General features: G+C 32.4%; 1 protein-coding gene across 1 annotated transcript in view; it reads right to left on the minus strand.

Moving 5' to 3' along the window:
* The window catches only part of LOC108909930 (glutamate receptor ionotropic, kainate 2-like), a 49,515-nt gene that overhangs the window by 19,227 nt on the left and 18,019 nt on the right, over positions 1–12,269 (minus strand). The window contains exons 9-11 of the mRNA XM_018714408.2: positions 7,226–7,310; positions 5,501–5,639; positions 2,319–2,456 (exon numbers count right to left, since the gene is read on the minus strand). Coding sequence (XP_018569924.1) covers positions 2,319–2,456; positions 5,501–5,639; positions 7,226–7,310 — 362 coding nt within the window. The remainder of the gene's footprint in view (positions 1–2,318; positions 2,457–5,500; positions 5,640–7,225; positions 7,311–12,269) is intronic.

Genomic DNA, 12,269 nt, shown 5'->3' on the forward strand with positions numbered 1-12,269 from the left:
ATGACATAAATTTATTTAATTTTAATAAGCAATAGCATAAAATCGATGTAAAATTTCCCTGGGAACACGATGGTGCAATTATTTTTTTGCTACTTGCCGTAGTTTACGAGATATTTGCGAAAAACCTTATTTTTTACGGTTTTTTGATCTTTTGACCCCTTTCCTGACCACCTAGGTCAAAAATTTTTGCGGATTCGGATTCCTGAGGGTCGAAAACATATTTGCGCACAGGTTTGATCGACAGAGGAAAAAATGGAGGTTCAGCCTTCATTTCAATGGACTATAAATATATTGTCGTATTCCAGGATCCGAATTTCAAATTTTTGCTCAACTTTCCAATAGGAGCTACGAAGCCATCTCTAACCATTCAACGTAGGCCCAAAGTACAGACCCAAGTCCAAGGCAACCAAAACTACAATATTCAAGTTTTTACCTATGTTTGCCACCTAATTGCATATCTCATTTAAACATCTCAGTGTTCTATTTATCTCGAAATTATATTCATCTTCTCATGTGAACGCTGTTATCTCTGAAGCACTGAAATCTTTGATTTAAACTAAATAAATATTTGAGTTTCTCATGTTATTGAACAAAAATATAATCAAAATACCAAACAAAACGTTTTTTTGGAGGCTCTGTATCTCAAGAACCAAGTCGTTGCGGAATGTGGACCCATATTCATATGATTCAAAAATTCACCCTTTAAAGTTTGTACAAGGTACTTAATAGACACCCTGTATGTAACAGTAAATTAATATGAGATATTTTTAGCTTCTTAGCGCGTAGAATATATTTTTCCAGTTCTGTTTTACTGAAAAATAATCTTGGTGTAACATGACAAACGTGACAAAATTTCCCCGTAACCGCTCTACTATATAACTAATATCTCCACCTACTTAAGCCGACATCTATTTTCTCCATTACTTTGTTCTCAACTGATGCATTAACTGATTTATCGAAGGCATTACGGCCGGCTTCATTGAACTCCTGCAATCAACACAGCTTTTTCGGCTTTCTTTGCGCTCCTTTCTTATTCCCCATTGAAACGAGCGTGATAACTATAAATAATTTACAGCTGCCGACTCGCTGCTTTATTTACTAGAAGCAGTAGTTTGTAGATGAGCTGTTCGAGATACAAAACTCGTCGAAAGATATAAAGAGATTTAACATTCGCGATAACGGAGGGTTCGCTGATTTGTCTGTTTGGTTAAAGTCACTTTCAAAATGACAGTTGTGAGTGGGCGAATTGAAGTTAAAATAATTTAAATATGTTACCTGATACTTCTATTATAGGGATATATCTTTCGAATTATCCCGAAAGGCGTGCTTCTTAGCATCGATTTTCGCTTAAATTTCTAAAACTAAGGAGGGGGAAGCAATCCTGAGTCCTGAAAAGGGTACCCCATTAATTTGTATTGACGTCAGTCTGCCGAAGGAAGAATTTGCTAGGGACCCCGCAATCTATTCCGGTCTGTCCGGACAACACTACCGCACTTATTAGATAAAGTTCACTATTTAACCCTTTTTGATGAAATTTGCATAGCCTCTAAGGAGACCCGACCGCATCAGTACAATCGAACTTCCTCTGTTAGTCAGTATTTATGACGGTTTTGTCCTGGCCAGTATGTGATCCGGATAATCTCGTGTTATCCAGATTTATGGTGTCCTGATCTATACAAAGCAGCGCGTGCTTTAATCTTAATGACTGTACGGGCAGCTTCAGATCAATTGTATACATATTGCCTGTCAACTTGAAGGTCTATTTTTAATCTTGATGGAAGAGATGAAATTGTTAAAGATTCACTTTAGTAAAAGTTTATTAGAAGCGGCATAATTTTTAACTCTTCAGAAGAAAGTATTAAGAAATATCGCAGATTTGGTATATTAGAAATATACCAAAAATTTGTAGGAACGCATGAAGAGAGATTTAAGAAGGAAAGCCTTTTATTTTAGATTAGTGTGACTGACACTGTTAATGATAAAAGTAATTATTGATTACATACTAGATCGTAATTTCAATGTCAAGTTAAGTGCAGTCATTTAGCTTTAAGAAAATCTATCAAGTCGCACAGAATAAAGCTTGCATTATTTTGGTTTAGAGATAAAAATAATTCCTGATTAATCTTACTTCTGTTACTTAACAATATTTGATTTTAAACTTCTTTCAGTTACGTGGATTTAATTTTTATAGTTATATTTAATCTGTGGATTAGAGAAACAATTTCCGACCGTAGGCAACATCTGTGTGTTGACAAACTGTTGGACTTCCGCAACACAAACCGAGGATACTAAATCTAAGTAAGCTATTTGGAACTTACTTGGGTAGGATGTCACAGCCTTGGGCCATAATGGATCCTAAGGTCAACCAGAGGCAATTTTTCATGTTCCAAATATTCTCCAGCTCTCTCGGACAGGGTTCACACGGATGTGGATTTTCCCAGTCATTTGGATTCAACCTGCGACATGCAATTAGATATAGTCGAGGAAACGAAGCACTAAACCTTCGAAATCTGTGCGGTAAAATGGATCGTGATGCAGTTTTTTTGCATTCGATTCGTTAGAGCGTCCAGAAAGTTTGTGACCCTATGTGACCAATGAGAAATGAAAATTGCATCGGTGCATAAGAAAAATGCATTTTTAAAATTGCATATCGAAGAGTTAAATATATGAAAAAATTTATAACTCGGAAATTATTGACGGACATGGGTTTGATTTTGCTACTCGGGGGTTTTTGGGGTCGCTGTACACGAATATTATGACGACAACGGTCTCCGAGGTACCTAGTGCCCAGGGTGGCCGGTTTCCACGTCGTCTCCTGAAGTTTTCTGGAAATTCGTTATAAACATAGCCGAAACTCATTATCTCGGGGTTTTTGAGGCCGCTGAACACGAATATCATGACGGCAACGGTCTCCGAGGTACCTAGTGCCCAGGGTGGCCGGTTTCCACGTCGTCTCCTGAAGTTTTCTGGAAATTCGTTATAAACATAGCCGAAACTCATTATCTCGGGGTTTTTGAGGCCGCTGAACACGAATATCATGACGGCAACGATCTCCGAGGTACCTAGTGCCCAGGGTGGCCGGTTTCCACGTCGTCTCCTGAAGTTTTCTGGAAATTCGTTATAAACATAGCCGAAACTCATTATCTCGGGGTTTTTGAGGCCGCTGAACACGAATATCATGACGGCAACGGTCTCCGAGGTACCTAGTGCCCAGGGTGGCTGGTCCACGTCATCTCCTGGAGTTTTGTGGAAATTCGTTATAAACTTAGTCGAAACTCGTTACCTCAGAGTTTTTTAGGACCGCTCAACACGAATATCGCAACGGTAATGATCTCCGAGGTACCGATGTCATCTTCATAAGCTTTATCGAATATCTAAATAAATTATCCGAAACATTTTTTTTAAATTTGGCGCTTTTAATACAGTTGGGAGCATTGATGAAATTTTAGGTAAGGACTGCGATCGCTGCCGCTGCTTCCACGTTTTACTCTTACATATATACTAATATATACTCTTACACATACTAGTATATACGGATATAAGTTATAGCGCACACGTGAAATAAGAAAAATTAAATAGAAAGATATCTAAGTATAATATTTTTTTGAAAACATATATTTTTATAATACATAATAATTAAGAATAAAATAGTTGTCACATAAACCAGCCATTCTGGGTACTAGGTACCTCGAGGACCGTTACTGTCGTGATATTCGTGTTGAGCGACCTCAAAAACCCCGAGGTAACGTTTTTCGACTAAGTTTATAACAAAATTCTACAAAACTCCAGGAGACGACGTGGAAACCGGCCTCCCTGAGCACTAGGTACCTCGGAGACCGTTGCCGTCATGATATTCGTGTTCAGCGACCCCAAAAACCCCCGAGTAGCAAAACTGAACTCATTTCCGTCAATTTTCCAAGTTATAAATTTTTCATTTTTTAACTCTTCGAGATGCAATTTTAAAAATGCATTTTTCTTATGCACCGATGCAATTTTCATTTCTCATTGATCACATAGGGTCACAAACTTTCTGGACGCTCTAACGAATCGAATGTAAAAAACTGCATCTCGATCCATCTTACTGCACAGTTTTCGGTAGTAAGGCCGTTTTTAATGCTTTATTTCCTCGACTAATATCAGATATCAAATAATTAATCAATTCTTATTCAACATTTCTGCGAAAACTTTTAAGCCTCCGATTGACATTGAATTGATGATATTATGATGACATTTTTTAATGTACCTATGTATTTGTAACAGATTTCAAGGAATTTGTTAAGGTCATATTAGTGATTAGTGAGTTACTTATAATTTTGGGCTTTGTGGTTTTAAAAATCGTTAAATGAGTAACTTTGAACACATATATTATTTTAAAAGTGACAATAGTATGCTAAAATTAGTATAATTAAGGTTTAATAATCACATTTTTGCAAAACTGTCTATAGATGTGTGGTATTTCATCTTTGAGAAAAAATAGGTAGTCTTCTGTTGTCTGTTGAGATCCTTTGGATGTTATTAATATTTATTACATGCAATTATAAAGGACCTTTTAGTCTATTTATGTTTATGTCTGAAGATTGTCATACTATTCTGTAAATTTTAAAATGTACCTACTGTTTATATTGTATGACTATTAAGTACTGTAGTTTATAAAATCAATGGTATGAGTATCTAATTAAAAAATTCACAAAATTAATTAATGTTTTGATATGTACAAGGCAATTGATCTTACATTTTCATCGTGATTCTGACAGAAATGAATTAATGTAATATTTCCTAGTGTTTTAAAATTTTGACAGAGAACAACTTATTTATCAGACGTCATAATCTTAATTACTTTGTCACATAAAGCCATCAAGCAAGGTGGCTTGATAAAAAAATATTTTATCTCGACAAAGCCAGAAAATAGGAAGATATAATTAAAAGCGACGGCTTACGGAAGGTTCCCGTTGCGAATAAAAACAACATAATGGAAACAGAAACAGATTTTTGTTTCCTGGTAATTTATATATGTATTACTTTCAAGAGATTTTCTGTTAGGCAAAAACAGATTCTTAGAAAATAACTTTATATCGATTCTTTTAGAGTAGGGATTTGTTTAGTTGGGCGCTTTGAATTGCGTTTGTGTTTATTGTCCATTTTGCAAGTTACTATGGTACTACAATTTGGGACCATCTTTTAAGCATAGGACTTCCTTATATTATTTTCTTTTGACTTTGATTTTTAATCTGGAGATTATAAAAACGAATTTTTTCTGAAATTTAAAATTAATTATAATCCTGAAATCTTGAGAATGTTTGAAACATTCTTAAGGTTCCAGCACAGTAATACCAAATACACTGTAAGACAAGCTGCTCGTTTAGCAGTTCAGAATTCCCTTCACATTATCAGACGTAAAATTAGTGCCTACTTGTTATGCTGGAACCGTTCAACCGGAATTGTATCTAATTGTCCGGTCCCCCTAAATCCAGTGTTAATCTCCACCTACAAAAATATTTACCTTGCGACTAAGAAGATTATCATGGAAATAACCACGTAGGACGTAGCCATGTACAGCCAGACGTCCAGAGATAAGGGATGGCTGAAAGATAAAAGTTCGGGCGGCTCCTTGACTGCCTTCGCGTGCAGAATACTAATGCCTGAAACGAAACATGTTCTTGCAGTACTGGAAATTATTTCCCGGCTCGTTAGAGATAACGTTGAGCCAGTTAAAAATTATTTATTATCTAGATAAAACGAGTTACATATCGCTTAAGGACTCTACAGATGAACGCGGTGCAGGATTTTATTCTTTTGGAAGAGGAATGAAAAAAGCAGCAATTTAGTAATTAATTAAAAAAGGGAAATTGTCACCAATACTTGATATAGTACTGTATAGTTATGTTATAATTACATTTTATATTGTATTTTATTTTAGGAAAATATAACTTTCAGAAATTCAAAACGTTCAAAAAAGTAAATAGGTACTACTATTATTTAAGTGTCGTCCTTTTAATGATTTTTATTTTTTAATTTTTAGTATTACACTAATAAAAACTGTGGAAATACACATATGATTTTTACATATTTGCAATGGTTTTTATGCACAAAAAAATATAAAAAATGAATTGAACTAGTTTTGAATTCTATGTCATTTTAAGTCAATCTGAAGTACTGCAAACTCTTCGAAGTATTGCAAATTACCTCAAGAAACTTCAAAACGCTTAGAATACATTGAATTTATTTAATGAAAATATCTTGAATAATTTGACTTTGTGAGTATTTACGAAAATGTTAGAACTAATTGAAATTAATTTAATTTAAACTAAAATGTTATATGCCAAAGAATTCTGCTAATAGAGACATTAAATATCATAATCCAGGTACTGCTATCTGAAACAAGATGTCAACATTTTCTAGAACTTCTCAAACAAGCTTAATAAATAAATAAGGCTTAATTCTATTTTTACTGTTTAGATTTGCTCAGAGTTCAATGTCTCTAAATTTAAGGTAATAAAGGAGGATAGTAATTTCTGATATTGATCTATTTGCTTTCTCTTCTGTTTATTTTCACTTTCTTTCTCCATTTCGCCGGCCGATTAGGGTTTTATATCGTCGCATTAAAGTCACTGAAATGTTTCCACTGGGCGTAATTTTTTTCATTTTAATTAAAGCTTTTTATCGAGCTCGTCCATTCTCCAAAAGAGTACTACATTTATTTGCTTAAATATAGTTTCTTGTTATTGTGATAAAATTAGAGACGTTTAAGAATAATTTTGGACACAAATTTAAGCCGATAAATAATTATTTTACAGTTATTTATCGTGGTCAGTATCGTATTTACAATTTTAAAAGAATCTGGAAAGTAAAGTGTATTTGCTTGTCTTGATTTAAATCTTGCCAAAAAGTTGAGAAATCTTTAGTTTATACAAAGTAGTAGTTGTTTCCTTAATCGTAATACTTCCTTTGAAATTTGTGTTTAGGACAATTAATTCTTTTTACAATACAATATAATATACGGGAAAGAAAGTGTCCAAGGACAGATACATACAGAGTGGGGTTCGTATTTTATTTTGGCGTTAAAAAGTACTAAATATATTGTTAAAACTTCAACAAATTTTCCGAAAAAAGGTTAATTCTACCATATCCACAAATCCCAAAGAACTATATCATGTAAATAAACTTATTCTTGATTCAAAACCAATTTGTATCTGTATACATGGAGGAAATAAAAGAAATATGTTACCTAATGTCATAAAAGGCAATGTAAAATCCACTGCTGTTCTTCTTTCGTATGTTATTGTCAAATCACAAACCGCCAAGTCAGCTTTCTGTAAGAAAATGGCCAGTTAATGGTAAATATTAAATACACTGTCAGCAAATTGTTCTTATATTGAATGAAATACTTCTGTACCGATTTCAAACGTGAGAAAAATAGTATATTTGTCTCTTAAAAGTGTAATGAAAATATGTTTTTGCAACAGTGTAGCTAAACTTGCAAGTTTTCACAGTAGCGCCATTATTGAAATTTTTGATAAAATGGCGAATGCGCCAGTAAAACTACAATAATTCCTGAGGTTATTATGCAGTGCTTCAAAAATGTAAGTACTATAAACTCCAGAGGCAAGGGAATATGAAAAATTTGAAGATTTCTCGTAATTCTTCTCCATCCCAAAATCCAAAAAAGTTATGATCTAAAATATTCCTAGTTTGCAGTATAACACCCTTATTTGAAAAATAATTACACCAGACTTTATAGGAACTGCTAAAAAATGCCTGTCAAATTTCAATATTAACTTGAACCGTACCTAGTTTAAAGAAAAAAATATTTTTTAATCTCCTATTGTCTCTGAAATTTATAGAATATTCCTCTGGAACATCTTAATTTCACAGTTGCCCTATGAAAAAAGTGTTCAGAATTTAATTTTAGCATGTCACAAAAATGAAAAATTTACCATTTCATAAATCTGGCGACAGAACTAATTCTCAATTTTTTGCTCTTTTATGCAAGACATATTTAATTTAAGAGCCAAGAATATTTAATTTTCGGAAGACATAGTGCATGGACGTGTTTAAGCTGCAAATAAATGACAGCAACGCGACTCCTTAGCAGTAAACTCAAAGCTTAATGAAACTCTCTGCGCGATATTATTGGGGAATTTCGCAAACTTCTGATGATGCTTTAAAAGTTAAATTTCTCGCAATAAGTGCATTCACTAAAAACTTTGCAGACGTTAATGTTATGTAGATACATCGTGTGCTGTTTGTAAAAGTGTCAGGGAAAGTACAGGGTGTTCACAAACTTGCAGATTGGTAATAGAAAAAATAAGCAATTTTATTAACCGAAGCCTTTGAAACTGTAATACGTGTGAAAAGATGTAATTGTGGCCTTAGATAGGGAGGCGTTCGCTATAATGTAGTAAACAGAAAACTATACTAGTTTAGTTTTAGGTCATTAGTTCTGTTGTGTGTTAACTTCACGTGTTTATGTGTTTATATCCAGTCGAGCTATCAATGGAGTCAGTGGTTACAAAAAAGTTTCTCCTTATTATTGTGGCAATAGGTATTAAAAACAATCTATTTACAAAAAATGTGTCCGCTAATAGTTTTCTGATCTCAATTTATTTACTTTTCGAATATCCTCTCTAAACTTGAAAACACCCTAAACACAACGACTTTTTTCATTCGAATTCTATCAATTACTATCATCAGCGTTTTTATTTATATGTTATAACTAAATATGAATAATACATGGTACAACGCTGCCGACTTTACATCTGTTCGCTTTATGTAAAAAAATTTTTGTGCGTCGCACGGCTCGTAATATATTTATATAAACAGAAAAAAGCGTGTGCAGAGACCTATTCATTATTAAATATTGAAAGGCATATTTGCACTCGCAGTGAATGTATCCTATATATAAGCTTTTTGTGACTACGGCAAGGATTAAATCCGAAAAAAGGCAATTTAGCCCCTGCTGATTTGTTATAGCAGAAGCGAATGTGGACGAATTTTATAAGAATTTCCTGTCATTACCGACTAAAAAAAGGATTTAAATACTTTCTTTTTAGTCAGTGCCGTTGAAATTTATAGATGGATGGATTATTTCGGGGAAAAAATTGTAAATCCATAATTTTTAATAATTAAAGTGCAGTCTAAAATATACTTTTTATTGTTGAGTTTTTTTTTATTATGTCAACCGGTGACGGAGTACAGAATATCAACGTCAATGAATATTTCGAAAATTTTATAAATCTATTTGATTTAAAATTATATTTCAAAGAAAAAATATTACTTACATTTTATTTGTTTAATAAACTTACAATGCGATTGAATAACTAACTTTCTTTTTTTTCTTGTACGACCATTCACGAAGTCACCGGTTTCCAAAAATCACTAAAAAAAATTTGAAAATTTTTCTACTCCCTTAATTATTTTGCTGAGTTTAATATGAATAATTTTAGTAAATTTGGGGACAATGACAGGTCGGTTAAACGCTTGAGAAATATTCATCATTTTGGCCTACGAAAGTTGTTACATTTTTTTTGTATACAACTTCGCACTTCAAATTTCATTTGAATTTGCATTTTCTCAGATAAGCTTTGAACATTTCGTAAAAACAAACAGCCAGCCGGAACTAGTTAGCATTTAAATTAATAGTTAACCGCGTTCTAACGTTTTATTTTTCTGGTGGGTCCGTGCAACGGCGAGGATAATTTGAATTTTTTCGTTCTGATTTCCCCAGAGTTGCTCTCAAATCAATTACGTTCTCGAAGGATACGAAATTGTTTGTTTTCGTGCTTTATTATTCATGGCGGCCTACTGTGATTTGGGCGTTCCTATCAATTTTGTAAGCTTAGAGGTCAAGCGATAGCGTGTCATTTCGAAAACTAAAAGTTTCGTTCCATTCAAAATAAATAAAATACTGTTACTGAAAAACAAGTTACTTTCAGTGCTTATACTCATTATTGACAAAAATCGTTCATTTCTATAAAGCTGTATTGCTAATTTCGAATCTTCTGAGCTTCCCCCAAAATAAGAATCATATCTACATTTTCGCTGGTACTCATTTTTTAAATAAATATTTTCTAATATATTTTTTAAAACATGTCAGCAATAGATTCAAATATTGAAATTATGTTTTTCGCCAATCGACATTAAAGGCGTAGTTTTAATGACAGCTGTCAGACACTAAAGTGTCACATTTACTGCCTAGGCATTAGAATCGTTTTTACTGCCGCTAAATTAATAACTAATTAGTATATTATGTTACTAGGAGTAGAAGGCGATCACTATGTGTTGAGCCCAAAAGTTTGCTCGCCGAGGCGTTAGCCGAGGCTGAGCAAATTGGGCAAAACACATAATGAGCCTTCCACTCCGAGTGACATATACTATTTTTTCTTCAAGCGTGAATATAAAAAATTACTAATTTTGAAAATTTATAGCGGATAACGCGATGTTCAATCTCATCACAAAATAAAATCAGTAGGTAGGTAATACTATTTATTTTATACATTTTATACATTTTATTGATTAATTAAACATGACAGTTTTAACCACTTTATTCATGAATAAAAAAACAAATGTAACAATTATTTTTCTTTAATTTGAATTAAACGAATAAACATCTAAATTACCTACATGTCTATCATCAAACTTTATTTATTAACATGAATATTAAATGTGCAATTTTGTATGGTACAGTTGTTGATATTTAAAGCGCTGCTGGCTGTCTTTTTTTCAAAGTTTACAGTTCTGTCGTTGAATACGTTACTTGTAATAAGCTTCTCAGTTTCAATGTTAACAATTGTACCATTATTAACAGAAAAGTCTTCGATTAAATTATTTTCAGGATCAATATTTACAGTTTCGCTTGATGTACTTGGTTCATTATACTCTAATGGGTTTAATATTTTCATCGCTATCTGTTTCTTATTGTTTACAGAATCTTCAATGTATCCTTATGCAATGTATCAATGTAACCTTAAAAATGATGCAACATCTTTTGGCACTTTTGAAATTTTATGTATGCCCATTACAACACGATGACAATGGCCATTTTGATATTTAATAAAAAATCTATCAAAAGTTATGTCTTTTGGCCGAAGAGTAGCATATTTTCTGTATAAATTTAAATAAAACTCTCCAATTATGGTAAATGAACGATGTTTTTTAGTTTTTGTATTGGGAATATTTACTAATATTATATTTCCCAAATCTTTTACATCATTAACTTTTACTTGAATGAGTTCATCGCATCTACAAGCTCCTGTGACTCCAAATATTAGTGCAACCTAAAAAATATAGAATTATTAATTTTGTAACAATAAAAAAAGTTGGAAAATGCAAGGAAATTCTAAAACATGACGTAATTTTAAGACATCTATATTTATGAGTTTTTACAACATTCTTCCAATGAGCTATCTTTATTTCCGAAAACTGTTTTTTATTCTCGTAATGGATACTATAAAATAACTTGAAGTTTACAAATTATAACAAAATTTTGTATTACAAATATAAAAAGGTTAAATATATATCTAAGTACCTATAATTTAAAAAGTACATACCTTGGTTGCTAAATATTTTTCATCAGGTGCTTTATTCAGGAATTCGTCAAATTCTTTTTTAGACAAAACTTTCGACTTTTTTGGGTTATAATTTTCACCTTGTCGTTTCAAAAATGTAATTAATTTTGAATATTTCTCAATATTTACATTGTGTTCTATGTTTAATTTAGATTTTACCATTGAATATTGCGCCCATAAAGTTGAACTTTTCAGTGTTCTGGATAATCTTGTAAAATATGCTATCATCACATTTTCTGAATAAATATGTGCATTATTTTCTTTTGCCCAATTTATGAATTTATCGTAAACATTTTCATAAATTTTTCTCGACTTTGTTGGTATAAGTGTTGCCACTGATGTATTTCAATTTCCAGTAATTCTGGTGGTGTTCATTGCATTTCTTCAGACATTTTAAAAACGACCCGACGCGACATCAAATTTCAACTGACACTTAATGAAACGTCAAAGCTTCTTGAATCTTTAATTCGTTGCTAGGATACTTACCTACACATTGTTACATTTTTTTACTAGTTAAAAAATGAAAAATATTTGTACTAGTTAAACAATAGGCTGCTTCTAAAGGAGGTGTTGCACTATATATAAGTATTATTATACGCTTGAAGAAAAAATTTATTCTTTTAGTAATTATAGTAGTTTGGAAAGTAATTTGGCAGTAAAGTAGACTTAATGCCTTAGCTGTTTTAATAGACACGGCAGCGCCTC

This window comes from Anoplophora glabripennis, unplaced genomic scaffold, assembly GCF_000390285.2.
Source record: "Anoplophora glabripennis isolate ALB-LARVAE unplaced genomic scaffold, Agla_2.0 scaffold27, whole genome shotgun sequence".
In the NCBI taxonomy this organism is placed as follows: Eukaryota; Metazoa; Arthropoda; class Insecta; order Coleoptera; family Cerambycidae; genus Anoplophora; species Anoplophora glabripennis.